This window comes from Mesitornis unicolor, unplaced genomic scaffold, assembly GCF_000695765.1.
Source record: "Mesitornis unicolor isolate BGI_N332 unplaced genomic scaffold, ASM69576v1 scaffold54843, whole genome shotgun sequence".
NCBI classification, from domain to species: domain Eukaryota; kingdom Metazoa; phylum Chordata; class Aves; order Mesitornithiformes; family Mesitornithidae; genus Mesitornis; species Mesitornis unicolor.
In genome coordinates, this window is record NW_010177763.1 from 18,046 (window position 1) to 44,525 (window position 26,480).

The following is a 26,480-nucleotide window of genomic DNA, read 5'->3' on the forward strand; positions in this document are numbered from 1 at the left end:
TGCTTCTGGAGGCAGATGCCTTCGAGATGTCCTCAGTGCCTCATTCTCCCACTGACAGGGATGATAAACCTGCAGTAAAAGTAGTGGACTAGAGCATGGTTTGGCTAGTTTTCTTGTATGACATTTAGCACTCATTTCTCTTTGTCCCTGGATCTGTGAGATGACTGAAATATTGTTCTTTCTCTATCTCTTATCTGTCTTGCCCAGTGTTTGCTGATTGTTAAGCCTGGTTACAAGCACTATAGGATGTTTGTAACCTGTGCTTAGCACAATGGTCACAGATCTTAGGCGAAGTCTCTGTGCACTGTTGTAATACAAGCGAAAACAATAAAGAGCAGGTGTTATTTAGTAGGCACTGAAATATTGCTCGCCATCCACAGAACTATCCTACTAACACAGTACTATGGATTTAACACCAGTAAAAAAGGAAGAGACAGTATCGATCTTAAATGTCTGTTTTTAAGAGCACAGGGTCCAGATGAGCTGTCCCTGCATTCAACCCATTCTTCGTGATACTCCTTTCATCCTCTCTCCCTGTTAAGCTATGTTGCAGCCTGTCAGTGTTGTGGCTAATTGTAGTCAAGGTTAATTCAGAGACCGCTCCACAGTGAGACACACAGGAGCACTGGACCTCTGCATTGGAGTTTACATACAGACTAGTTAACGAAACAGTGCCATGGGCCGGTGCACTGTTCTTCAATTGCACATAATGTTACAGTGTTAGAAGGGTCCCTGATTTGGTTTTGGCCAATGTCAGGTAGTACTCCCCAAGCAATTCCTACGAGCACCTTCTGGATTAGCATGGACGAGGGACAATTTTTGGAAAGCAAGAGTTTACCTGCAATAGACACAAGCCATGCCAAACCAGCTGGTACCCATGGATGGTGTGGCTGTCTCCATAGTGTCCAGGTCATGCCTTCCTTCTGAGTCCCCTTTATGGTCCAGGTGCTCTTGGGAGGAGGGAGGATGGTCCTCCTTCCCCATGGGTTGGAAGAAACAGTTCTGAGAGATAATGCATGGTTTGCACATAAACTAAAGCACTATGACTATAGTGTTTAACAAATTTTGCTCTTCAGATCAATCTTTCTGTGAAGGGGGACACGCTTGGTTTGCTAAAGCCAACAACTGCTCATGTACAAAGCTGCAGCTTCATGAAAGTTAGGTCAAGATGAGCCCTTGCACCAGCTGTACCCCACCTCTTTGTGCCTCTGCAAGATAAGAAATGTGTTCCTAACTAGGGTGTTCTTTTGGCTGACCCGTTTTAATATTCACACGGTAGATTTAAGCAGATCATGTAAAACTGCCGGAAAGGAGTGTAAATGATAGCCACTGCTATTCAATGACGGCTAAAGACTGTGTATTGCCTTAAATGGTTTAGCAGCTTCCACAGATTTGCTGAAAAGTACTTAAAATAAAGCAGTTTATTTCCTAGGACGGGACATTTTAAAATCCAGTCACTTATTCTCAGCTTTTCCAAGCAGAATTTGTGCCAGCTAATCCAGTTGTTTGTGGAGAAGCGGCTCCTGCGATTTATGCCTGACTAAGTGCTAAACAATACAAATTTAGCCAGCGGGAAAGCATCTGCATGCAAGGCATCAGGGAAAAGAGCTGTAATACTGTGGTCCATTGGTCTTGTGTTTAGCTGGGGCTTGTAATAGGCCTGTTATCAAAGTCAGCCAGGATGTCACAGGTGAAGGATGGTACGATGAGCAACTTATCGCTGTTCTCTGCCAACATCTACTCGATTAAAATGATTCAATCTATAGCTGTTACTTGGAATAATGGGGATGGAGGTGCTGTGATAGATCATTGTTACAGAATCAATTTCCCCTGCTTTGAAAGTGGAATCTCATATTTTACTGCAGTGTATGTATACACACCTCTTTTATTTGTATAGCAACAGAAAGCAAGCTGTTATGCCAAGAAAGTGAGCTGTTAATTGACATTATCTTCTGGCATCCATCTCCGACCTCCTCCTGCATGGTCGCAGAGCAGGATCTCCATCTATCTCATCCCATCCTCAGGGGTGCCCAGGGCAGCCCCTTCATGACAGTATTAAAGGCTTAGCATCAGGCAGTTCTTGTGAGGCATCCTCTGCTGATTAACTTGCCAGAGAGAGAGAGAGAAAAAATTGTCCAGTCTTCAAAGGCAGTATCTACATCCTCAGCCCAGTGCATATTATAACCTTCTGTTAGGGTGCGCATCCTCCCAGACTTGGTCATTTATAAATTAATAACTTCTAATAAAACATTGTGCTGCAGGCTCTCAGACCACCTGCCAGCCCTTCCTGTTGCAGGCAGCAGGAGGTACCTGCAGCAGCAGACAGCGAGCTAAAAGGAACAAGAAAAATGGGAGAATTTTTGACCAATAACATATCCAGGCCCCACACTAGAAGTTAGCTAAGTACACCGTATTTTAGAAAACATCTCTATAATGGGAAGGTACAAAGGAAACTATGTTTTAACTGGGGAAGCAACACTCTTCCAATTCGTATTAGTAAAAATTAATGATGGAGTTTTAGAATAATAGATCCTCTAGTTTGCCTAAATAAATAAATACATTACAAAATACATTTGTTCTTAATAGTTTGCATGTGCTATGCTAAATGACAGTTATCTTGCTTCTAGTTGTGCTTCTGAGCAAATAAGCAAGCTGTTGCTATCACTTTACTTTGTGCATGCTCACAATTAATTGCAAAATACAAACCTAGAGTTGCCTCTTCCTGTTTTGCGAGGATTACCCATTAAAGTCGTATAAACTTTCTCTTTTATGCAAGTCTCAAGGGACTTCTGAAACAACTTATTTTTTAAATAAATATTGCATTCCTAAATGAGGATAATTGTCTCTTGTGGTAGAAGTGTTGGAAAAAATAAACAACATAAAACAGGCTTATAATATTTTTGCTGTCTTATTTTTATTTGAAAAACTTTGTGGGTTTTGATGCCTGGAAGCTTTGATCATCATCTCTGTCATGGATTTACTGCTGACAGACAAACAGATAATTTTGATTCTATTTTCCCAGTATTTAATCTTTTCCTCTTTGCTGTTTAGTCTCACTTTGCATTTATGAGGAAGATGAACTTTGAGTCATCTGGACTATTCCTTCATATCTTCTTGGCTTGTCTCTTAATTACTGAGTATTAGCAGAGGGATTCTTACCCTGCCTCACCCCTTCTTTCCACAGCTTCTTTCATTTTTTAATCTTCTGGGTTTTATTTGGTATTTTGGTGTCTTTGGCTCTGGTATGTACACTGAGATATGAGACTGTCCAATGCATGTGTCTCAGACAGGTAATGTAGCCCATGCCTGTATATCACTAGAGGTTTGCAGTCATTTCCCTTGTTGAGAGTCTTCTACAAGCACTTGAGATGCTGCTCGGGGCCTTAAAAATCATGCTCTCTAAGGCGTAAGAATTCAGGCGCATAAAATTACCTGATTTACAACAGAATTGATGAGATTAATGTGAAGACATTCTCATAATGAATTCTGTGGAGCTGAATAAACCCTTGTAAATGTACCTGATTTTCGTCTGTCTCTCTGCTAAAACTGCAGTTTTTCTGTGTTCCTCATGCCATATCTGTATTTTATCTTTTCTTTTGTCCTGTCCTTAGTGCTGTCAAAGACTCTGCCTTCACATGGGATTTCGGGATAGACAGACTGTGAGGTGTAATTTGCACACATGCCGAATGGAAGGACAAAGTTGAAAACAGTCTTCCTAAACGCTCTTAATTTTGTTTGTTTAAAAAAGTCTGGGGGAATGATCCATTATTGCAGCACATCACCTTCTACTACATTGCTATAGACTTTGTAACCGATGGTTAACTAGGGAAAGGACATACTTATTGAAATGCATGTATTTTCCAAACGGTTTAAGCAAAGCACTTACATTAACTGATAACTTTTGCTTAAGAGCCTGATTATTGAATAGCTAGCCATGTTTTTTTAATTAAGTTACTTTTTTTTTTCCATGAAGTCACAGATTGCCTTGTTCCACATGTTGAAGATGCAGAGATTCATAACAAGACATACAGGACTGGCGATAAGTTAATAATCAGCTGTCATGAAGGATTCCAGATCCGTTACCCTGACTTAGACAACATGGTTTCAATATGTCAAGACGATGGAACATGGGATAATCTGCCCATTTGTCAAGGTTTAGTACACCAGCACATCCTCTTTTATAGCTCATGCACCTTGTGATAGTTTGTCAGTATTTTTTTCTAGAGTTGTAAGGATGTCAGTGATCTGATAAGTCCCACTATACAGTATTTGAATAGTGCTGCTGTTAAGGTTTTTTGATTTCTCTTCCCTGTTGCTCTCTGCAGGAAAGAAGATGCCACTTTATGAACTTATCCATACTTAAAATGCTACTTTAAGTATTGCTTTTTGGTTGCTAGTCTAAAATCTGACACAGATATATTGCATTTTACAAGAAAAAAAATCAGCATTAAATCAGCCACAAGTTCAGGAAAAGATCTGATGGGCAACTGCCATTTTTGCACCAGTTAATTTCTGGAAAGATTTAAGCTTCTGTTTGTAATTTACTTTTCTTTGCCTTGCACAGTGGGCAGGGGTAGAGGAGAGAAGCTGGTACCTCTTCTTCTATCATAGTTTTCAGCAGAGTTGCTGATCGAGTTCACAGTCCATTAAACCCACAGGTATTGACTGAAAATTCAGAGTGTGCACAGGAATTATTTTGGCCTGAAAAGCCATTAGAACTAGTGGTATTGGTAGCATGGGATCCTAGCTTCACTTGGACTGTGAGAAATGGGAGGGGGTAAGCCAGCTTTAGTGAAACTCAATAACCCTGGGCTGCTGTTACTTTTATGTTTCTAACACACCTGTGTTAGTACCATTGACTTGGCTTTAAGTCTTTATTAGTACCATTGACTTGTTGGTAACAAGCTTGACCAGCTGAACAGCATTGAGAGATTTTATTTGCTTTTGCTAAGGAGAAGACTGCGTTAGTATTAACTTTCCTCAAACCCATCTGTTGTCTCCTAAAGCTGACAGTTCTGTGTAGGCGCTTAATTACACCATCACATCAATTTGCAGTCAGGGCAGGCAGGCAGGGAAGCTGGGACACTTCTCGGGAGTGATGGTGGCAAGGTGAGACACGAAAGGCAGGGCTTGGCGCTTCTGCTGTGAAGTGATGAGGTGAATGGGGGCCAGAGTCAGAAGTTACAGGAGCTTACTTTGTATGGGTCTCCACGGCTAGGACCCTCAGTTTAGGGCACATTAAACTGTGTCTCAAGGTCTTGTCATAGACTGTGGCACAGGCATGGAGAAATTTAGGGCTATTTCAGTGTACCTGAAGACAGCCAAAAGAAAAGGGGAGTTTTCACATACTTTAAAAAGTGAGCACTAGTTTTATGGTATCTTATCAGCAATGGCATAGTGTGTGGCAATATGAAGTATATAGCCCATTCTTTGTAGTGGGTACACCTCATATCTAATGAAGGTAGATTGAGACTTTTGCAGTTGAGTGAGATGAATACCCAAAAGATTAATTTGCAGGTATTGTATTTGCCAAAGATCCAGGAGGAAGTTTTGTGAGAGCTGGTATTAACTGGGTAAGCAAAAGTACCCCTTGGCTTGTTGCTTTCTTCTGTTGCTGTATTTATACTGTGAAGCACAATCAATTGCTGCTATCAATATTCAATATTAACTGCTTTTAAAAATAAAAGTAGTGCTAATAGAAGTTAAGAAATTGATTGCACAAGAGCTAAGTGCTGTAGCTACCAGACAGATAGGGAATAGGCAGTTCAGATTCAAGCATCTGCCATATTTTGCCAAATTCTATTATACTGTTACAAAATTGACTCTGGAATTTTCTTTTTCCTATGTCAATCACTAATAGTATCAAAGGCACTTGTCTACTTGCACTAGGTAGGCTGTCAATTACATTTCTAGGGCCCTTTGATTACAACAGGCAGAGGAGTCTCATGACACTAAGCTGCCTTTTTTCTGGCAGAGCAGTGTGAAAGGACTGTAGAGCGTATAAGAATCCAACATCAAACTATTTTTGCCACAAGATAATCATGATAATTACTGACGTGGAATGATATGAATTATTTAGCAAAAAAATGTCAAAATGAAGTTTTCAAGCAGTTTGAGGTGTTTGGAGTTCTAGTGATTTTCATAAACACTTGGCTCTCATACAAATTCAAGTAAATCTCTGTCCTGCATTACAAGAAACCCAGTGAACATTAAAATTCTCAGCCAGCAGGACCAAATTTTCCCTGATGCAGTTCAGAGGAGAGTAAGTTTGGTCTTGCTCAGGCAGTCTGCACTCTTTCTTTCTGTCTCACTAGAGGCTGCAGGAACCGCTATGCTGTGTGTGGGGCAGACTAGATCAGGGGTGCAAGCAGTAGCCAGTAGATAGGATGCTTGAAGCTTTATCTGAGCAGAGAGATAACCAGTTAGTAAAAAAGCTATCCATACCATTGCTCTGATAGCACAAGGTGCTGGAAAAAGCTTTCAAGCATTTTTCTGCTGTTTTCTTTTGCTTTCGTCCCTCTCTCTCAAAAGACCATTGCAAGGAAATAACCTCTTGAATTGCTGCCAACACTTCTTCTTTCAGATGCCAGCATCTTGCAAGAAGTTCAGAGACTGATTTTAATTTCCCCCTCAGGCTGAAAATTATGAGTGGTCTATGAACATCTTTCACAAATTCCTAGTAGTGGCAAGAGACCTATTTATGGATTGCCATAATGCAGCTCCTATTAGTCTCATAACTTTATAATATTATTTTTAATTCCCTGATTACTAATCATCTTTCCTCTGCATTATTGCAAATTAAAAAATCAACAGTATTAAGTATTACCCGGAGAGTCATTTCTAAGGCCATGAGGATTTTTTTTTTCTCTAGTACCAACTTTTATCTAAATATCAGCTCAAACCAGGCTCTGAATGTATGTCAATGACATGTTATAAAGTCATGTCATCTATTAAATTCATTGCTGCTTCTTCCCCTTTCTTGCATCAGATACGGTTGGTGATCATTTAGGTGTCACTGCTCGGTACCATCCATGGTACACATCCCTCAGAAGTAGAGCATACTCCAAGACTGCATTTACAATTTCTGGTGATAACAGGAACCTTCAGTTTTTCATAACCTAATCTGAGACTGCTCCTAGGAAGTCACGTCCCTTTAGACTTTCTCAAACTGGAATTTCAAAATCATTAATTCTGTCTGCAAATCTTTTACAGTTGCATGCACTTTGTCATAGGAGCAGTTTTAATTTTAAAGATGGTTTACATGCCTGTCAGTTTTAAGAGGAGGAATAAAACTCATGGTTTATATAAATGACAATCTTTATTTATTACAGATTCTACCTCAAAAATCAATTGCTGTCTGCTAAACCAGTGAATGCTTGTGAAATGAAATACTGTCATTTTTAGTAAACCTTTCCTGGATTTGCTGAGAGTGAATCCCATGCTATAAAAGTGTGCGGACTAAACTATAAAACAGTTTGAAACAGGATAATGAGGCGCATGTATCTGAGAGAGATCGTGCAGAAATGCCATTCATAGTAGAGAAGATGAAAAGTACTGCACTCCTCAATTTAGGAATTACAACCAAGATGTGTGAAGATGACTGAGACAAACACCTTATAATAAAAGATACCTCCCTCTTCTTAATTTGCAGGTTGCCTGAGGCCATTGGTTCTTCCTCATAGTTACATTAACGTATCTGAGTTCGAGTCCTCCTTCCCCGTAGGAACAGTGGTGCATTATCAGTGCTTTCCTGGATATAAACTAGAAGGGGCAGAGTTCCTTGAGTGCATGTATAACCTTATCTGGTCAGATAGCCCACCTAGGTGCCTTGATGTGGAAGGTAAATGTCTTTACTCTTTGTTTTTCTTTCAATTTTGCAAAATCAGCATGCTCTGTATGACTTTAACTCAGGGCTATAACCATGGTTATGCTGTTTGCAATGTTTCCACAGGCCATGTGGAGTGTACCTGGGTTTTGTTGTGTGCAACCTGAGGTGGTTCACTGCACTGTTAGCTTTTGGTGTTTCCTAACTAATGGTTGCTCTCTTGGTGTCCTGAGAGCAAGAGGGGAAGCTCTTAACAGTGGTGATTGCTTTGCCCTTAAATGTAAATTCTTTGCAGCTTTTCTGATGAAAATGCTGAGAAAGTTATGGAACTCATATTCACACGCAGATGGTCAGAGTTTCTATAGACATGGGTAGATTTCCATGAGAAACTAAAAAATACTCCATAGAAACTCTTAGTTTGGGCTCTGCCAGCTGCAAACATTATTCAGTGCTACACAGTGCTGCACACTTGAATATTCATTGTCTCTCATAGTAGTTAACCTTAAAGAAGGATTTGCAACTAAAGTGGCTGAGCTAATTTATTGATTAGGAAGATAAAAACTATTCAGTGTGAAACAGAGGTAAATCAGACCAAGCCAAAAGGAATAATCTGTGACTATAGCTGCAGTGCTGGCATGGAGTATATTGTAGTGCATTTATATTTGCATCCTATACATTTAAAACAAAGATACTGAATGGATTGCTCCATACACTGTCAAAACCTTGTGAACTACCTTCCTCCATCTTCATACTGCATCTTGAATGAAACACCCTAGGAAGTCAGCAGAATCCAAATACATCCTCTGCATTTCATTCCCCTAAAAAGCCTACATTTTCATTCCATTTCAAGCCTGTAAGGAAGCTATCTATATGTAGAATTTAGCTAAAAGCAGTTACAGGAATTCATATGTGATGCTCTTGTCACTGAGCTAAATGATAAGCATTCTAGAAGTGCAGAAATTTGCCAACAGCATCAACAAAGTAATACACTGCACAGAAATAATAAAATTATCCTTATTTTTAACTGAGAATTCAAGTTCCAAAATTCAAGAATGCCTTTGCAATTTTGGAATGACATAACAAAATGATGTGTTTTGTTTTTTTTTAATTTAGCACACCACAAAAGATTAATCCCAAATCAGTTCTATGTAAGGCATTTTTGGAAGTTTTCTTTGTTGTTGTTTATAGCATGGAAAAAAACATTTTAAAAAATCAGAAGGGCCCTGTTAGACTTAATCCAAACAGTATAACTGTTTTGATAAAAATGACAGTTCTCCAGAAAATAAGAGCATTAAAATACAGAAACTCAAATGTATGAAGCAGAAAAAGTTGTCTGACCCTCACTTAACACAGGTGAGCATTCCAGGTCCTATCGTAATACCTGAGAAAACTCATGTGCTTGTTGTTTATTGCTTGTATTACAAGATCATGGAGAGGCTCTTTTTTCTTGATAATTTAAAACATGAGATAAGAACTGCTGCCCTGACAGTTCTCCATTTTAAATAACATGTCAGGAGTTATCATCCCCAGTCAGCTATGATGATCTGTGATGGGGGGATCAGTGTGTGCCAGCCACTGGGTCTGGGCCATCTGCGAGGCCTACTGAGTTTTGATTTAGATCCAGGCTCCCTTTTAATCACTTCCTTATTACTTTCTTTAAATGTTAAAACCGGTGATTTCATGTTGGCGTCCCATCTGTGCATGTGTTGAGCAAACCACAGGAGACTGAAGTTTAGAGCATAGCGCTTGCTAGAGCAGGTTCTCCTCAGCTCTGGGGCTGTCCCTGCTCCTGTCGGGGCAGAAGAGAGAGCAGCATCACTAAAAGGTTACCCCTGGCAACTCCCCTTGTGAACTCTCTCATAGGGATGCTTCAGCTGCTGCTCAGCGAACTTCAAAATAAATCCAGATAAAGTAAATCAACTTGAGGTGCCCTCATTTTACAATGTTTTTTCAAGTGATTTATGCAAGGAGTGCCAGTCTCCAGGAATCTTGTTACAATCCACTGCTCTTAATTAGCGGACAGAACTCCCTCCCTGCATATTTTTTATTCTGGACCTTGCATACTGATGTCAGGTTCATTTTTCAGCATTCCTTTTACCTGTGAGGTATAATCTTGCCAAGCAGTAATTTTCACAGAGGAAATCTGCAAAGAACAAATTCATTCCATTTATTTATTTCCATGATCAATTCAAAATTTATTCTAATGACATTTCTGGCTCAGTATTTTAATATGGCAATGATTAAAAGCAACTGGTTCTTAGGAAGCTATAGTAAACCATTTCACAGCTTTTATTCTGCTATAAACAATGCTGCTTACAGCTTTCTCATTTTGATATATGTTCTTGTTGAAGCCTTCATGGAAAGAATTTCTTGAATGTGTGTGTACATTTCTTGAATGTGTGTATATAACACAAATGTTATATGGCAAACTTGTGAATTTTTCCCTCTTTGTTAGGCCCAATAAATTCTGAATGAAGGCTTTGTACTTCCATTTAAATAAATAGTTCTATTGGGGACCACTCAGCTCCCATCGTACAGCACACTTTCTGATGCTCAGTCCAGTCTTATTCTCAATATTGCCAAGCACAAAGCTTCCTCGAGCTCTGGCAAGAGACTAATTTTTGCTGATAGGGTAGAAGATTTTTCTGTTAATTAAGCTCACTGTTGCTTTAGTCACAGCAGTGCATAAAAATTGTTTTACCTGGTACTGAAGTGCAGCCAACGCTGCAGTTACACAGTGGCTTCTCAGAAGCAGCTGTTTGCATCTGATCAGGGAAGCTGTTACAGCTCGGGAAAATAAGGATGCCTCTGGCTCAGATTGCCAAGTATTTACTGGTATAAGGACCCTTCTTAAATGCTTGTATCTTTGCCAAATTTAAAACATTCAGATTGATTTTTGGAGTGTTTGCCTCAAGCTGAATCATTTGGGAAGCTTCAGCTGAAATGGCTCAGCTATATCTGAGGATGACAGTGGAGGAAATGGTGGTGTTTTACCAGTGCTAGAAAATTTTACAGTCATTTAGAGGATAAGATGAAGCATCTTAACACTGAATTTTCTTCTCCTTTAAGTCCTCTATTCACATCTTTAACATTCTTAATATCCTTTTTGCTAGTGGAATTCCATAATTATGCAGAAGTCTTTTAAACTTTCTTTTGTACTGAAACTCGCTAGACACTTCCAAGGATATGTGAAAATCTAAGGAAAATACTTTTTTAAAAAAATTCATATGATTTTTAAATTACCAATTTGGGCTTAATCATCCATCTGTAGAAATTAATGTAAGTTACTGATTGTCTTCGGTAAAATCAGATATGCAAAAGATGGGTGGAAAAACCCTTAAACTGAAAATTATCACATGGGGTATAAACATTAATTGTAAAATCAGGTGACTTCCAAAAACATTGGTGGAGAGCAAACACTTGAAAACATACTGGTATGGAAGTCTGTGTAATGAAACATGTAGAACTAGGAAATGTTTATGATATGATACTTTAAGGTGAATAAAGACATTACACAGGTTTTGGAGAAATTAACAAACCAAAACAAAACAAAATAAAACAAAACAAAGAAGCTGGCCATTATTACTTTGGGAATATGATCTGCGTATAATTACACACCTTGCCATCTGGACTCTGTATTTTAATCTTTCATGCCCTCTTGAAGACTTCCAAGAAGACACAAGGAATAGCTCTTACAAAGAACTGGGGTGGGAAGCAGGCAAAGAGAGGAAATTCTGGAAGAATTTGGTTATAGTGCTTATGCTAGAATATAAAGCATTTGTATGGGTAGTGTAATTGAGAATTCCCAGCTTTGTATTTAAGAGTAAAACGCAAAACAGGTTGACTGAATTTGCGCACAACAGACATGATCCTATTACCTGGAATGTCTGGTTTCAGCGTTATCCCAGCGGAACAGAAGAGCCAGCCCTGCAGGAAATCAGATATATTGTAATATCAAAACTTCATTCTACATGCAAGGTTCAACAGATTCCCTAGCTGAGGTTAAGCTTCAAAGAATGTAAAATACAAAATATTTCGAATTTTTGAAGGTAGATTTAAAATTAAAATGAAACAAACATAAGGAACAGACTTCAAAGTGGAGATTCAATGAGTAGAAGAGAGAAAAAGCACAGAAGAAAACTGAAGGCATTTCAGAACTCTGGTATATAAAACCACCTCATTGTGAGGGGAGCTGAAAAAACACAATGCTAAGCAACCACCAGTTACAGAAAGGATCTTGAAAATTATAGAAACTATGGGAGAAAGATAGGAGAAGGAAGGAATTAAGAAAATTGCACAACAAAGCCAAAAGAATTGCAAGGGAACCCCAAAAAACCCTACCTGGTGCTCCAGGAAATTTCTGAAGAATAAAAGAGGGTTAGTGATATGAAAATTAAAACCAGCAAAATATGCTACAAATAAAAACATATTCTGGAAAGAAAGGCACAAATACAGGACAGGGCCTTAAAATGATTCTTCACATAAACCTGAGGACAGGCACTCAGAGAGAGGGTCTGATAATTCTGACAGAAAACCTAGGAAGTAAAGAGCATGAAAGAGCATGGGAAGGAGATGATATTACGGGTGAAATATCATAGCCACTTAATATTTCAAAACAAAGTAGCTTAAATTTTCTAGCCAATTACATGCAGGATACTTTGAAAGAAAGCTTCAAAAATCTTCATTCTTATGTAAGAATTGCTAATGGCCTGAACAGTGACTGACACCGAGCTATACATTTTATAAACTGTGCCCTCAAAATATTTTAAATTTTTGATAGAGCATACAGCAATACACTTAAAAAAATTATCCAAGTCAGCCTGTAATTAGTTTATGTTCAGGAGTCAGACTAAAGTAAGCAATCCTAAGCCTGAGATATTGCACATTGGTATGAATGGATTTCTCTGTGTCTCTTTGTTGACATTGAGGCGGCTTTAGATAAATTCCAACATGACAGACTGATGCGTGTCCTTGGGGAAGATAATGTTGATGCAGCAGATCTCCAACATATAAAAAATTGGTAGAGGGAGCAGAGAGCAGCAATACAAGCAAGTTGTGAAACTGAGGTATTAAGAAATTAAGAGAGGTAAATACCAGGATTCTGTTCGATGTTTACACCTACTCAGCTTGCAGGCAGGAGAGAGGATAAATTAAATACTGCTCGACTGCCAAAGAGGTCATCCAAGTTAACTGAGTTAGTGTTAACATAAGACACACTGATAGCTTTGGTTTTAATAGCTCTAAATAGAGCAGTGTTTCAGAATAAACTCACTGCCTACAGCAATACTTGTGAAACTCAGGAAGGACAACTAGCAGGAAATGCTCAAATAGCAGCAGAGAAGAATACTTGTAAGCACCTTTACTTGGGCAACACCTTTACATCGGTGACACCTTTAGCCTGATGGCCAAAGGATGAAATAGGCCAGTAGTGTGATTAAATTATAGAAAGCAAGTGTGATGAAGAAGTTTTAAAGGACAGTTTTCCTTTTAAAAAGTCATTCAATAATTCTGCATGTTTCTGCACTGCAGACAGTTAATTTGTTCATCGCCCAGGAGTGCAAAAATGATACACATCCAGCCACCCTGTGTGAGTGTGGAAGTTGAACACTTCAAGGAGCTGCTTATAGTGACTTGGAATATCTGGATTTTTGTGCTGTTGAAAAATGCTGAAATTCATCTCTACACCTTTACCTACAGCTGATGAGGCATGGAAAAAATTGAATTCAGAAGGACCACAGTGACACAAAATACTAGGCAGGCAAATCATGTTCTTCTGTGGACATACCACTTAATAATCATCCAATCTCTTAACTCCTGCAGGTGTATTGCAAAATGAAACAGAAAGAAAAACAGACCACATTTTGAGACAGAATGATACATAAAAGTGGGCTTTTTACAGCTCTTGTTATGAGGGATGAGGATGTTTAGGAAACAGTCTCCAAGTTGAAGACATAGTTTGAAGAAGATAAATACCATTGTATTTCTAAGTGACTGCTTCTTTTTTGCATTGCAGAAATCTTTGATCTTGGCTGTGATTGAAATAGATGCCTTCTCCACTGCTTATAGATTTTCAAGAAAGCAACAGAACAACAATTTGTGATCTGTTTGTTTTATGTCTTCTGTTTCTGCTTGATGCACAGGACTGTCACAGTAAATCATTGTTTTACACCTGCTCCATCACCTGTGTACCTTTCAGAAACTCCTTACCATTTCCAGAATCAGCCAGACATCCCAACTTTTTTATGGAGCCATAATTTCTGCCCCAAAGTCCCACATTATCTGCCAGATGCATGTAATGTTTTATCCATGGTGCTTTAAATATGCTGAGGATTATGTGGGAGAAAGCAGACAAAATTTCTCCCTGAGGGCTGTTTTATAATATTAATCTTTAACTGCATCTGGCAGGGCTCCTCGGAAGGAAAAAGTACACTACATTGTCTACCTTGAAATCAAATATCTCTGTGCTTTATGGACACATTCATTAAATTTGGCTGCACAGTGCAATCACAGAACATCTTCTGCAAATAGAGGGAACCGTAGCTACCGACTCTGTGCATTAGGAAGTATCCTCGCTGCGTAGGCTTGTTCACTTCCAGAGATAAAAACCAATATTTAAAGGGTGGCAGTTTCACGAATCAGTGTAGGCAGGCACTTGATAACTAAACATAAATAACAGAAACTGATACTCTTCTGCGCCTTCCTAGCCTTGTAAGCTGGTTTGTGGTATTACAGTGCTAAGATCACCTGCTGGTTTTCCTCCCCACTTTTTTTTCCCCCAGTAGCACTTCATTGGGAATGGGACCTTGTGCTTTCCCTTCTCTCAGGTGGTATAGTTGAATTTGAATTTTCTCAGACTGCAGCTGAGCCCTGGAACACAGCTCGCCTATTCCAGCATTGCTTCTCCCTGCCGATCCCTGGTGAGTGGTGCAGCTGACACCACGCAGGCTCAAGAGATGCTTGCTTATAAACAAAGAGGAAAAAGCTATTAAAGGTAGAGGAATTAGAATAACATAAAAACACTGGTAAGTGCAGCTCACAGTGAGCACTGGCTTCTTAAGATATCCCTGTCATGCTTTTATCTGTCTGGTTTTCTTAGCCAGCTTCCCAGCAGCTCTTCCTCCTCCACCTCCATTCTCCTTTTAAGCACTTTGACCTTTTCCAGGTCTGGGGTTGTCCTGTGATTCCTGTCAAATACCCAAACCTTGACTTATTTTGAAGCTCTCTGATTCCTTCTTGTTAGGTCTATGCAGTCCCCAGCGTCTGCTTCTCAAAGTCCTAAAAAGACCATTACTGATCATAAAGTCAATCACTCATGAGAAAAGGAAGAAACAAAACTAGAAGCAAGTGATAAGGAAACCTAAAAATGATCTGCTGTAAATGAGACCACAGTGTTCCACACAATCCCATGTGAATAATGAGTATAAATACTTCCTTAAAGATAATTATGGGCCTCTTGCTAAAAGGACTCCTAGGTCTCTATTGGTGCAAACTCGTCATCAATTTTTTGTAGTTTAAATGACAGTTCCGCTTTTTAACTTATAATTTATAGGAGAAAGATCACTTGGGGTGTGTTTCATCCTGTGTCTGTTGTGAAATGCATTTGAAACTGAAGACTTTGGCATTAAGATCAATGTTTCACAGGTTTCTCTGCTGGGATTAGCAGGATTGTTGAGGATGAGGGTGAAGTTGGTGTGATGCTGCTGGAACTGCAAAATGGGCTCTGTAATTTGTAACTTCATTAACAAGGAAGCTCTGTGTATGATAAGTGATTGTAGATCACCTTCTATTTCCATTTAGGGATCAGCTAATGTTAAACTATTATTAAAATAGGCTTGAAACTAGTTTTATACTGTTTCATTTGGGCTCATACAGCCAGTGTCAGTGACAAGAATTCTCAGCAAGATGGTGTTTGTCAAAGCTAGACCAGAGAATCAGCTTTTCATTAAAAACTTAATTATTCCATTCATTTCACACTTCATAGAAGGTGAAAAGTGCTTCTCACTGTGTGCATACCAAAAGGCTTACCTCGCTATTGTAGCTGGTACAGAATGACCCAGGGGTGGTTGTCTGGGGGCAGAGCAAGCAGTTTAGAGCCATGAGACCTGAGATGTGTTTGTACCTGGCTGCTTGAACATTGACTTGCTGAATGGTCCAGAAGTTGGTTAACAGTTAGGTGACTTTGCAGAGGAAAACATGTAAGTGGCATTGTGAAGGTTAAGTAATTGAGAAAGGTTAAGATTGAAACGAATTTGGAAATTATTGGCTAAGAATGCAATGTTTTTAATAATTCTTGCTGCAGGCTTTCAAGAAATGAATTTACTGGCAACTTCAGAGTTCAAAGCAAGTAGCTTGTATCTTTGTTACTTTCAGTCATCTCTACTGTCAGGTTTAATAGGAGTTACTTTATACATTAGTGCTCACTTAGCTGTTTCCACTAAAATTACTATTCTGATATTACTATTGGTGCTGTTGTTTTGCTGTGGGAATGAGTAATCAGAAAAGTTCCTCAATACATGTCTTCACTTTAAAAGCACAAATTCAATGGCCTCAGAGTTTTTTTTTACTTGTTCCAGTACAGCTATAATATTCAGTAAGTCTCCCTTCACAATGCCGGCACCATTTGTTATAGGAACATATCATTAGGATATTGTTAAGCTGATATTCACAAGTAATGAAAAGTTACTTTAGTAATGCTTCCTGTTCTGCTTACATTTCCAAAGAGTGTCATTAGAAATAAATTCTCGTTAAGCAGCTGTACTAGACTGAGATGTTTTGACAGGGCTTATTTTAAAGCAGCTGGGTTTGCTACTGCCTTCCCTTTATGAAACATCGTAATTTCTTCTTCAGGCTCTTAACTGGATATGAGTGGTTGAGTCCAACAGTTCTTCTTCCATCCTACTTACCATTCTGGACAATTTAATGGGAATTTTTGTTTTGCAGTTTTAGAATTAAAATACTTTTTTTTGCATTACTATAAATTGAAATCTAAGTATAGGATAGAAAAATCCAATTTTTAGTACTTCAAGTGCAAAAGTAATTACCTTTGCCTCCTCTTCTTTCTGTTGGCCACCCACTCTCCTTTCCCCCATACATTTCCCTACTGATATTGCACTAGAAATACCAATTTTTGTCTACCAGTTTTCGTCTTGAGATCTTTTTGGCTAACAAATAAATTGGTAAACTCTTTAAACAGTATAGTGTCTTTAGAGTTTAAAAATCCACAGCTAACAGCTACTTTTTTTGTACATGTGTTTGTACAAAGGCAATATATGGAAAAGGATCCCTACTGAGGCCCTGGGGGCCAGCCAGTAACCCTCAGGTGGGGACCAGGCCACCTTAGATGGGAAGGGTCTGCTGGGACGTGTATAGCTGCGGTCTGATGCCTTGAATTAAACATTAGTGGGAATGCAGTAGCCAAATGACAGGAGCGGAGATTTCTGGTGTTAATTAGTGTCCTGATATGTCCAAGAACAACAGGTGAGGGTCAGGAGAAGCTCTTACTCTCTTCTAGTTTGTGCGCACCCAGTGTGTCCACCTCTCTGATTACTATCTGGCAAGACACACCAGTGTTTTCCCTGCACATTGGAACTGGCAGGTTTTTATCTGTGTCTTTCTCACCATGAAGCTTCATCTTAATCTTTTCTCACTCTGCATGGTGAGCAGGCATTGACAGTGTCTTTGGAAGTAGTGTTATTTTTTATTAGGTGCAAATGTCACTAACCCTGTCCATCCCTCTGCCAAAGCCCTTACACTGGGTTTTCCTGCTAACCCAGCTAACCAAGCAACTAGTGTCCTACATGAAAGGCAGACCAGTAGCTAGAGAAAAAAACAGACTATGCAAAAAAAATCAAAGGTGGAAAATAAGCTTCTTGCTTATTTCTCCTCCTTTTTTATAAGTAAGTGCCCTGTATTTCAAGACTTTTGCTTTTCTTTTTGGCTCACATACAAGAGCTGAGCAAAACCTGAATAATTTACCTCCTAGTAAATTAAAAAACGAAGGTTTTGAGTGCTGTAAATATCTGTAGCTCCAATGTTATCTCTCTACCAGTGGCTTTCAAAAAGTGATGTGACATCTTTATTCAGTGCCATCAGTGTTAATTGAGGATATGCTAATGTCAAAAAAATCTTCCCTCCCTCCTACAGTTCCAGTGTCAACAGTGCATAATTACTGCTGCATCCTCTGGGCAGAGTTTAAACAGCTTCTTGACCGTAATGAATGGGTAAGAAAGAATTAGTGGGTGAACCCCATTTATTCCTCCAGTGTCTAGGCAGTGAGTGCCCTTAGCCTGCATCACACTCACAGGGACACTGGTCCAAGGGATGTCCCTGTGGCCCCTGCCTTTGCCTCTGCTCCAAGCTGGTGTGTGACAGTGTTTGTAACACAAGGCTCAGCTCCTCAGGTTTTAAGCATTTCCCAAGAGCGCTAATCCTTCATTAAAACCAGAGCAGAAAGCCCATAGCTGATCTCAGAGGAGAGCCCTTTGCTCCAGCCGTTCCTAAGAGCAGACGGGGAAGTCCATCAAATACAACCAGGAATTTCTCCCTTCAGCTTCCTTGAGTAACAGGCATCTTGAGCATCCTGGAAGGGATTTGTGTGCCATATAAACTTCTTTCTTTCTGATAAACGATTCAGCTTTTCAGCTGAGAGTGCTGAGCTGTAAAGTTCCTGTAAGTCCCCTTACAGTCTGTGGCCAATTGCTGTACAAAGACAGATGTGGAGACAGGATCACGTGCTGCAGAACCACCAGCAGACACTGCCTGAATTATGTCCATGCCTCTGACCAGCTCCAAAGTTAAGGACACACATGTGGCCTTTTAATGTTGATCATCAGAAGTGCTACTGGATTATCCATGCTGGATGTTGTAATTAGTGCATTAAGGTCTCAAAAGCCATATATAAAGTGAAGATGCTGAAAGCTATTGGGTAGTAAAGATTTGGTATCCTATTTAAGAACAGCACCTAGGGCTTTTTTAAAGCTGTGAGACCTTCCTGAAGAATCCACTTGTTTCTATGATTATTTATAATTCATACTGCTGTCGGCTTTGACAGTGAGAATGTACTTGACAGACACAATTCTATTTTAATCAGTTTGTGGTTATTTTTTTAATGTGAGTTTCATTAATTTGCCTGACGTCTATGGCTGTAATTTTGAAATACAATTAGGATTGATCACTGGGAATGCTAAAATGTTAATTTTCCTGAGACACTTCAGTGGGCTTAGGTTTGCTCCCTGAGTTTTCATCTGTATTTGATCTGGCGCATTTAATCTGTGTCACCAGTATCTTACAACAGTATCCAGCATAATGCTAAGTAAATACCAGCAATAAGGGGTCTGACCCTGTCAGGTCTTCTGACCCTGTCCAAACAAGAGTGTTCAGCAGCCTTCCAGATTTTCATAGTCTTGCTTTTCTGTCATCAAATCTAAGGCCACTTCATGGCTGTTCTGCCATTGACTTTAAAGGATCTTGGGCCAGGATAATCATGGGAATGGAGCAAGTTGAGAAAGGTACTGGGCATATGACTAACTGCCCAGAGCTCAAAATGAGTTCATTTTTGCTTGGTTGTGATATATCTCATTCTATTTGATTTGATTTGGGAAAAGAGGCTCCAAACCTGAGCATTACTGATTGTACGTGGGGGCCAGTTTGCCTGTGCAAATGTTGAGGGATCCTGAAACTGGATGAACATAAAATTCACAGGAGGTGTTGAGGGATATCCCAAGCAGATGAAAACCCCTGAAACTCAAGAGTCCAGCTGATGTAGCAAGGAAGTGCTGTTTCATTTGAGCTCAACACCCTCATTTTTAAAACAAGCTCCATTGCATCTGTTGTCTGTAAGGGTGTTTAATACTTTTTTTTTCAGGTTTTATAAAATATGTTTCCATTTGTAAACAGACTGACAGCTCCGTATCTGGGTTGTACCCACAGTGTATTGTTTCTAATCTGCCTGAAAATGTGTCATTCCTGAGCTGATCCACATTGAGCACTGAGGCTTTTTTCATTCAGCAGGCTGCTTTGGCCCTCGATGACTCTGAGAGGTTGGGGAGGAGGCAGCAGGTACATTGCGGGAGAGGAGACATTTGTTTCTCTGAGTGGTGGTTCTTCATTATGAGATGTGCTCTCCTTTGCTCCTCGCTAGAAAGGTGGTGGGCATCCTCACATCTCTTGCAGCCTGTCCTCACATCTCTTGCAGCCTGTCGTAGCTTGGCAAAACTCACTTGCAAAGAAGTTTCAGTTGCTGTGTCCCTTCATTCTCATGCTCTAAATGTAGATAATAAAAATATACCAGATTTCCTTATGGCAGGCCAGAATTTTTGCTTTCACTGACGATTTTCTTTTTTAATAGAAGAATGGTCCCTGACATGGACAAAAGGTGCTTTTCTACTATTTCCTACTGACACCTTTGCCCCTGTCTTAAGAAAATTGTTTTTGATCTTGAGTTGACTTCCCAGTAGAGCATTCCTCTTTCTCATGGGCCGAAACACTTTGAAAAGTATGCAGAGTATTCAGGATGTGAATTTTTATGTGAATTACTTGCTCTGATTTCAAGTTATTATTAAGCCTTGCCAGTGAAAATGCAAACAAAACTATGTCTCCAGGGGATAGGGAATAGACATTGCTGCACATTGTAATCAGCCTCTCTTGAAGATTCATTTAATATCTTGTGTATTTTTTTTATGAAATGCATTATTCATGTAACAAGATTCAGAGAAGCAGCTGAATTGTAATTTCTGGGAAGAGTCTTCTTTCAAGAGATGACATTTTCATTATTTAAATCAATGCAGTAGGTCTTGCCTGCATAAGGGCAGCATGAAGTGAGGGAACAGCCTGTAGATGGGGCACTGAGCCAGTTACTTACCGCCTCTGCAGGGAAATAACACAATCCATCCAGTAATTTCAGCCCTTTTTGGGTCAGTATGTAGCCATCTGAGACATCATTACACTTCGTAGGGTTTTGTGGTAGGAGCACTTAAGAAAATAGTAATCAGCTAACACTCAGTGGAAAAGTTTCCTCTCTTACAAAAATACTGCTTGCGAGTTGCTTTACTCACTGCTGTTTCCTAGAGAGTGTTCCCTTGGCTCTCCATTGAGTTCATCTACCCAGCCATGTGAGAGGACGTTTCTTCTCATTTCAGAGCCTACAATAAAAGCTCAACATGTTTATATTGCAATTCTCTCTTATTTACCTAACCTTATGTAAACCACTGCACTTAATTAACACAGGCTCAACCTCTGTTATATTTAAGACCTCACTCCACCAGTGGTCCCAGTGAGATCAGTAAGGCTGTTCAGAGATAACAAAACACAGATAACACCGGTAGAGTTTAAGCTCAACTTAGTAATATTCCAGTGGCACAGACTATTAATTGCTTAAGCAACATTGTGTGCTGTTCATCTCTTGCAACACAGTTGATGGCAAGCTTACTTTTAAAAGGGGATATTTAGGAACTTAGTTAGTACCTATGACCATTTAATTATGCTAATGAAACAAAAAATAGGATGTTACAGCTGAATTCGAGATGTTTCATAAGGAGAGGGATTCTCCTTATTTTGACTGTCCCCCTCCATCCCCATAAAGCCATCTTTGAGGCATATGTGTCCCCTTTTGTCTTCCTCTTGCCCTCCCCATCCTCCAGAGGATGAGGAGCTTCCCAGATCCCATCTCTCAGGCCTTTAAACAAGCAGGTGACAGCAGAGCTCACTGGTGTTGGTGAAAGCCGAAAGTGACCCCTCTGGCATATGTTGCCCTATGGGAGGTGTGTGCACCTGACCTCCCAGCAGCAGTGGTCTGGTACCACTGAGATTAAGCCCAAAACTGCAGGGAGGATGAAAGAGAGCCCGAAGTATGCCCTATGTATTTTGACACACTGAAGCTACCCAGCTGTTGGTTGCTGGCGTTAATATCTTTCTCCTTTTCTCTTTGCTTATTTGCCCAAGTTTGTCCACTACCTCCAATGGTGAGCCATGGAGACTACATCTGCCACCCACGGCCTTGTGAGCGTTACAACCACGGGACGGTGGTGGAGTTTTACTGTGATCCTGGTTACACCCTCACCAACGACTACAAGTACATCACCTGCCAGTACGGGGAGTGGTTCCCCTCCTACCAAGTATACTGTGTCAAAACAGGTAAGGGAGCAGCAATGGCATTACTTCTGCCCTCTTTTTTTAGGGCACATGTGTTGGTCTGTAATGCCTGGTGAATATCTGTTTCATAGTTAATGGATGAACATTGACTTTAAGATGCTATGAAATACAATGTATTTTTATTTCTGAGATCCTGAATGATCCTAAACCATTTCAGTCATTAGCTCTTCAAATGTATTTTTTAACATCTGGATATTTTTATAGGTATATAAGCTAAGGTCATGATTGCATGTATAAAAAAGGTTCAAGGGGGAAAAGCAAGGTCCAGCCCACAGGGCAGCTTAATATGGAGGCTGCTTTTAGTATATGGCATGGGTTCATATGTGTTTTTACAAAATACATATAAAAGATGTCCTAACTGCATTTCTGAGAATTGTTGAAGTATTAATACAATAATAATAACGGTAATAATCAAGCACAACTCCTGTATTGCCTTTTGTTACAGAACAAACCTGGCCAAATACACAGGAGACCCTCCTGACTACATGGAAAATAGTGGCGTTTACTGCTACCAGCGTTTTATTAGTACTGCTGCTGGTTATTTTAGCCAGGATGTTCCAGACCAAATTTAAGACACATTTCCTTCCAAGGTTGGTACTCTTTTCTTTTTTTCTTTTTTTCTTTTTTAAGATTGGGCCTTGGTTCAGTTTTTACATTCAGCACTCCTCACTGAGGAGATGGAGCAGCTCACCAGCCTTGCAGATAACTTCTTATTCTGCTCTGAGCAGAAGTCTCCAAGACACCAACGTGGAAGGGCACTCAGAAACCCACAGTAGCTCTTTCTGCAACTAAGAGAAAAGGCAAAGTTTGCCAGATTCACTTTAGGAGTAACTACAGGTCTGCTGCTGAGAATTGCTGCTTCAGCATGTAAAAATAGCTGACAGTATTTTTAAATACTCATTTTCAGGTGCTGGGGGAATTAATTTTTTAACTACTGTAGACTTAGTAATGTAAGTTTTAAGAAAGATTTTCTTTTTCTCTATGGACAAATTTCTATTAAAAGTTTGCTTTCCCTTCATGAGTATGATTTTCATTACAATTCATAAACATCTTTATTTCCATAAAATACTGTGCAGCAATGAGTCATTGATTCTCACAGCACTCCTCATGAGACAGGTAGGTGGGTATTATTATTATTACCTTACATCTGGAAAAACATAGGCAGGCATGCCGAGTTTTAGGCAAAGCTCATACTGCATCTGGGTTTAGACTTGTTTCTAGTTTTCAGTCTGCTCAGCTTGCTGTGGACCTTCACTGTGTGACTTCCTCTCTCCTGCGCATGCTTTTTCTTGTGTCTTTACTCTACCATGGGCAGAAAACGGGGGTGAAAAAGCTGTGTGTCAGTAAATATATGCAGCAGAAAGAACTTAGTGATCTTAACGTTAAAGAAATGTGTACATAAAACTATACAGATTATATAAGCAATGTGTAAACTTATATGCATATATATGTGCATCTATGCAGTATATGAGGAGTACTATACGTGTACATATATAAATAGGAAGAGCTTTAGGGTAATGGGTTGCCCTATAGATAGCTTTATAGTCCATACTTGTATAGCTCATTGAAATGGCTTTCTGACCTCTCCTTTTCAGATGTTTTCATGCTCTAAAGGTACCTGGGACCAGTCCCTTCCTGCTAGGACTCTACTGTGATGTAACTGGCTACTAAACAGATACTTTAGGGCTTAACAGACCTTCCCAAATAATCAAAAAGTTTTACTTAAAAAAGAAAGCAGCTCAGTATGGGTTAAGGAAGCTTTCATTCTCTGAAAGTAAGACCTGAAGGGGGCCACAGATCTGGCCACCAAAGCCCTGGCATCCAGCAGTCGTCAGCTCAGTGCCTGTTCACATGGGCTGCAAACACTTTTTTGCTTTGCACACATCTTTGCAGGGGTTCAGACACTTCTGACTGGTGAACTACATCTGTGATCTTATATCCATGATACCCTACTGTGCACAGCACTGCAAATGGTGCTCCTTCTCTCTTCCAAGCACCTGTTTTCCTTCCCTTCTCAAAATTGTTCTCCACTTTACTGGTTTCATTTTTCCGATTGTAACAGATTCCACCTGTCAACCTGAACAGAGTTTTGCAGATCTGTGAAGCAAACATTTCTGTGAATGTTAATGACCCTGTAGCTTCATTTTGCATGATTAGAAAAGTGCTGTGTTTACTTAAGTTCAGCAGTTGCTCTGAGTCACTTCTGACGTGCTCCTGCTCTCTGTGATAACTCATCTGTGTTTGATGTAGAGGCAACCAGGAGGGTTCCATGGGCGACCCCGACTTTGTGGTGGTGGATGGTGTTCCTGTCATGCTGCCTTCCTACGATGAAGCTGTCAGCAGTGGCTTGAATGCTCTGGCACCTGGATACTCAGCTACCACAGACCATGGACATATTTTGCAGACTGAAGATCAGAACCCTCCCGCTTACCCTGGCCCCAGGATTACAGACACGCTGCCTAGCGAACCTGAGACCTGTGACAGTAGGTTGGGCTCCTCTGAACTGCTCCAAAGTTTGTACCCATCCCCGGCATGTCAAGCGGCAGCACTTCCTGCTTCAGATCGAACTGACATATCCCATAGCACTGCCGCGGAGGTTGTGTCCACGAGTCTGCGGATCGATATTGCAGATGGTGAGTCTTGCATAGGTGCAATAGGTGAGTCCATAAACAGGAGCCATCATTTGTTTGTCCTGTCAGAGCAGGAATAAACTCAGCTGACTTGCTCGTCCTTTCTCCATGTTTTTGTCCACATCTTAATTTGAACATTTTTTTAAACCGTACTACTCCATGGTCGTAGAGCTTCATGTCTGTGGTATGTCCTTGCTAGCTGTGGTGCAAGGGATTTGAATCGCAGGCCAGAAGGTTCCTGTCCAGACCCCATAACAGAAGTCTCATCAACAGGGATGTCAGCAGACACCTGTGTACAGCAAGCAAAGCCAACCATCATCTTGCCTGTGTTGGTCTGTTCATCTGCTCCTCAGCTCCTATGCTCACAACTCACTCACATGCTATGGCTTTCACAGCAAAGAACAGGATTTTCTCCTTAAAATGGAAAGCAAATCATGTTTTCGTACTCAGCCAAAATTAGCAGCCTTTATTAGCAATTTCAGCATGCCTGTGCATACAGCAATCTGCTCAGTCTGAGCCATGCTCGCATTAAGTCATGGACATGGGGGTCAAAGCATAAAGAGAACGTACCCACATGTATGAGAAAGGATATTGCCATGTATTATTGTCTGCATTTAAATTGAAAATGGACATGCATTTATACCATTTCATTGAGTTCTAATGGAGCTGCATGGTGTGCTAAGGAAACCAGATAGCTTTCCTTGCAGAGATTTAGAAGGAATGGTTCTGATCCTGTTCTCCCCAGTCACTGAGTGTCACCAGGCAAAGAGCAGAAGCCCAGTGTCCTAAATTCAGTGTGGGTGAAGGTCTTGGTGGGGGAAGTCTTCCTGCTTCATAGGGCCGGGGTTAACTTTTAATGGTATCACAAGGGGAAGAGGGCGGCTAGAAAGCGGAGGGAGAAATTATGATAATGCCAGTAAAAATCCTTGCCTCTTCTGAATGCTTTTTCAGTCATTAATGTAGTAGAATGGATGTTTGCATTTAGGTTTTTGTGGGCCTAACTTCTTTTAGAAAAATCTGGGTAGTTTTAGTAGGTTAATTTTCATAGGTGTTAGAGCATAAGTGGGTCTAGAATTGGTGAAACCACATGTGTGGTTCAGATTTTTGCAACATCCATTTCTGGTTTTGTAGAATTGCTAATACTGACACTCTGCAAAGTATAAAGGGAATTACAATCAGCAATCAATGCTATTTATTTTTTTTCCCTAGAGATTCCTTTGATGGAAGAAGACCCTTAGCCTACACAGAGATGTGTCTTCGTCGCATTGCACTGTTGGGTGACATGAATCATGAGGATTTAAGAGACAGAAAAGACTATCCGTGGATTTGGGGAGGGTATTTTCCTACTTATCAATCTTCCACGCAATGATGTCACTAGATTGGGTGTACATCTTAATCCACAGCAGGGATAACGGCATCAGCATTTGGAACAGCAGCAGTTTTATGAATGAATCCTGGGGATTTGATGAGAGCAGATGTAGAAAAAGAACTGTGGCTTTTTAGAAATGAAATGTATATCTGCATCGCAGAAAGTCATATGGTTCTGTAAGAAATGCTATTGGATTTTGATACTAACTGCCTCACAAAAGCATGTCAAAGTATGTAAATTTGCTTATAAAGACTGCTTTAAATGATCTATGGACCTCTAGTTTATGAAGAATCCTTACAGGTTTAAAAAAACACTAGTACTGAAATGCAAAGAAAAGAGGAAGGATCCTCTTTGGCTTTCCGATGATAACCTGGAAGCTTTTGATTTAGTTGTTGGTGATTTTGTTTCAGACCATGTCTGCAGAAAATATAACAGAAATGATGGGATTCATATATACTTTGATGTACGATAGCAAATATATATAAATAAATAAATAAATATATATATA

The 26,480-nt window shown here is 39.9% G+C and overlaps 1 protein-coding gene across 1 annotated transcript in view; it reads left to right on the forward strand.

Annotated features, from left to right (window-relative positions):
• SUSD4 (sushi domain containing 4) overlaps positions 1 to 26,476 on the forward strand; it is a gene marked incomplete at its 5' end in the record, with an annotated part of 30,076 nt that extends 3,600 nt beyond the window's left edge. The window contains 6 exons of the mRNA XM_010182189.1: positions 3,974 to 4,153; positions 7,652 to 7,840; positions 21,764 to 21,955; positions 22,419 to 22,563; positions 24,224 to 24,606; positions 25,813 to 26,476. Of these exons, the coding sequence (XP_010180491.1) occupies positions 3,974 to 4,153; positions 7,652 to 7,840; positions 21,764 to 21,955; positions 22,419 to 22,563; positions 24,224 to 24,606; positions 25,813 to 25,841 (1,118 nt within the window). The remainder of the gene's footprint in view (positions 1 to 3,973; positions 4,154 to 7,651; positions 7,841 to 21,763; positions 21,956 to 22,418; positions 22,564 to 24,223; positions 24,607 to 25,812) is intronic.
• Positions 26,477 to 26,480: the final 4 nt, after the last annotated feature.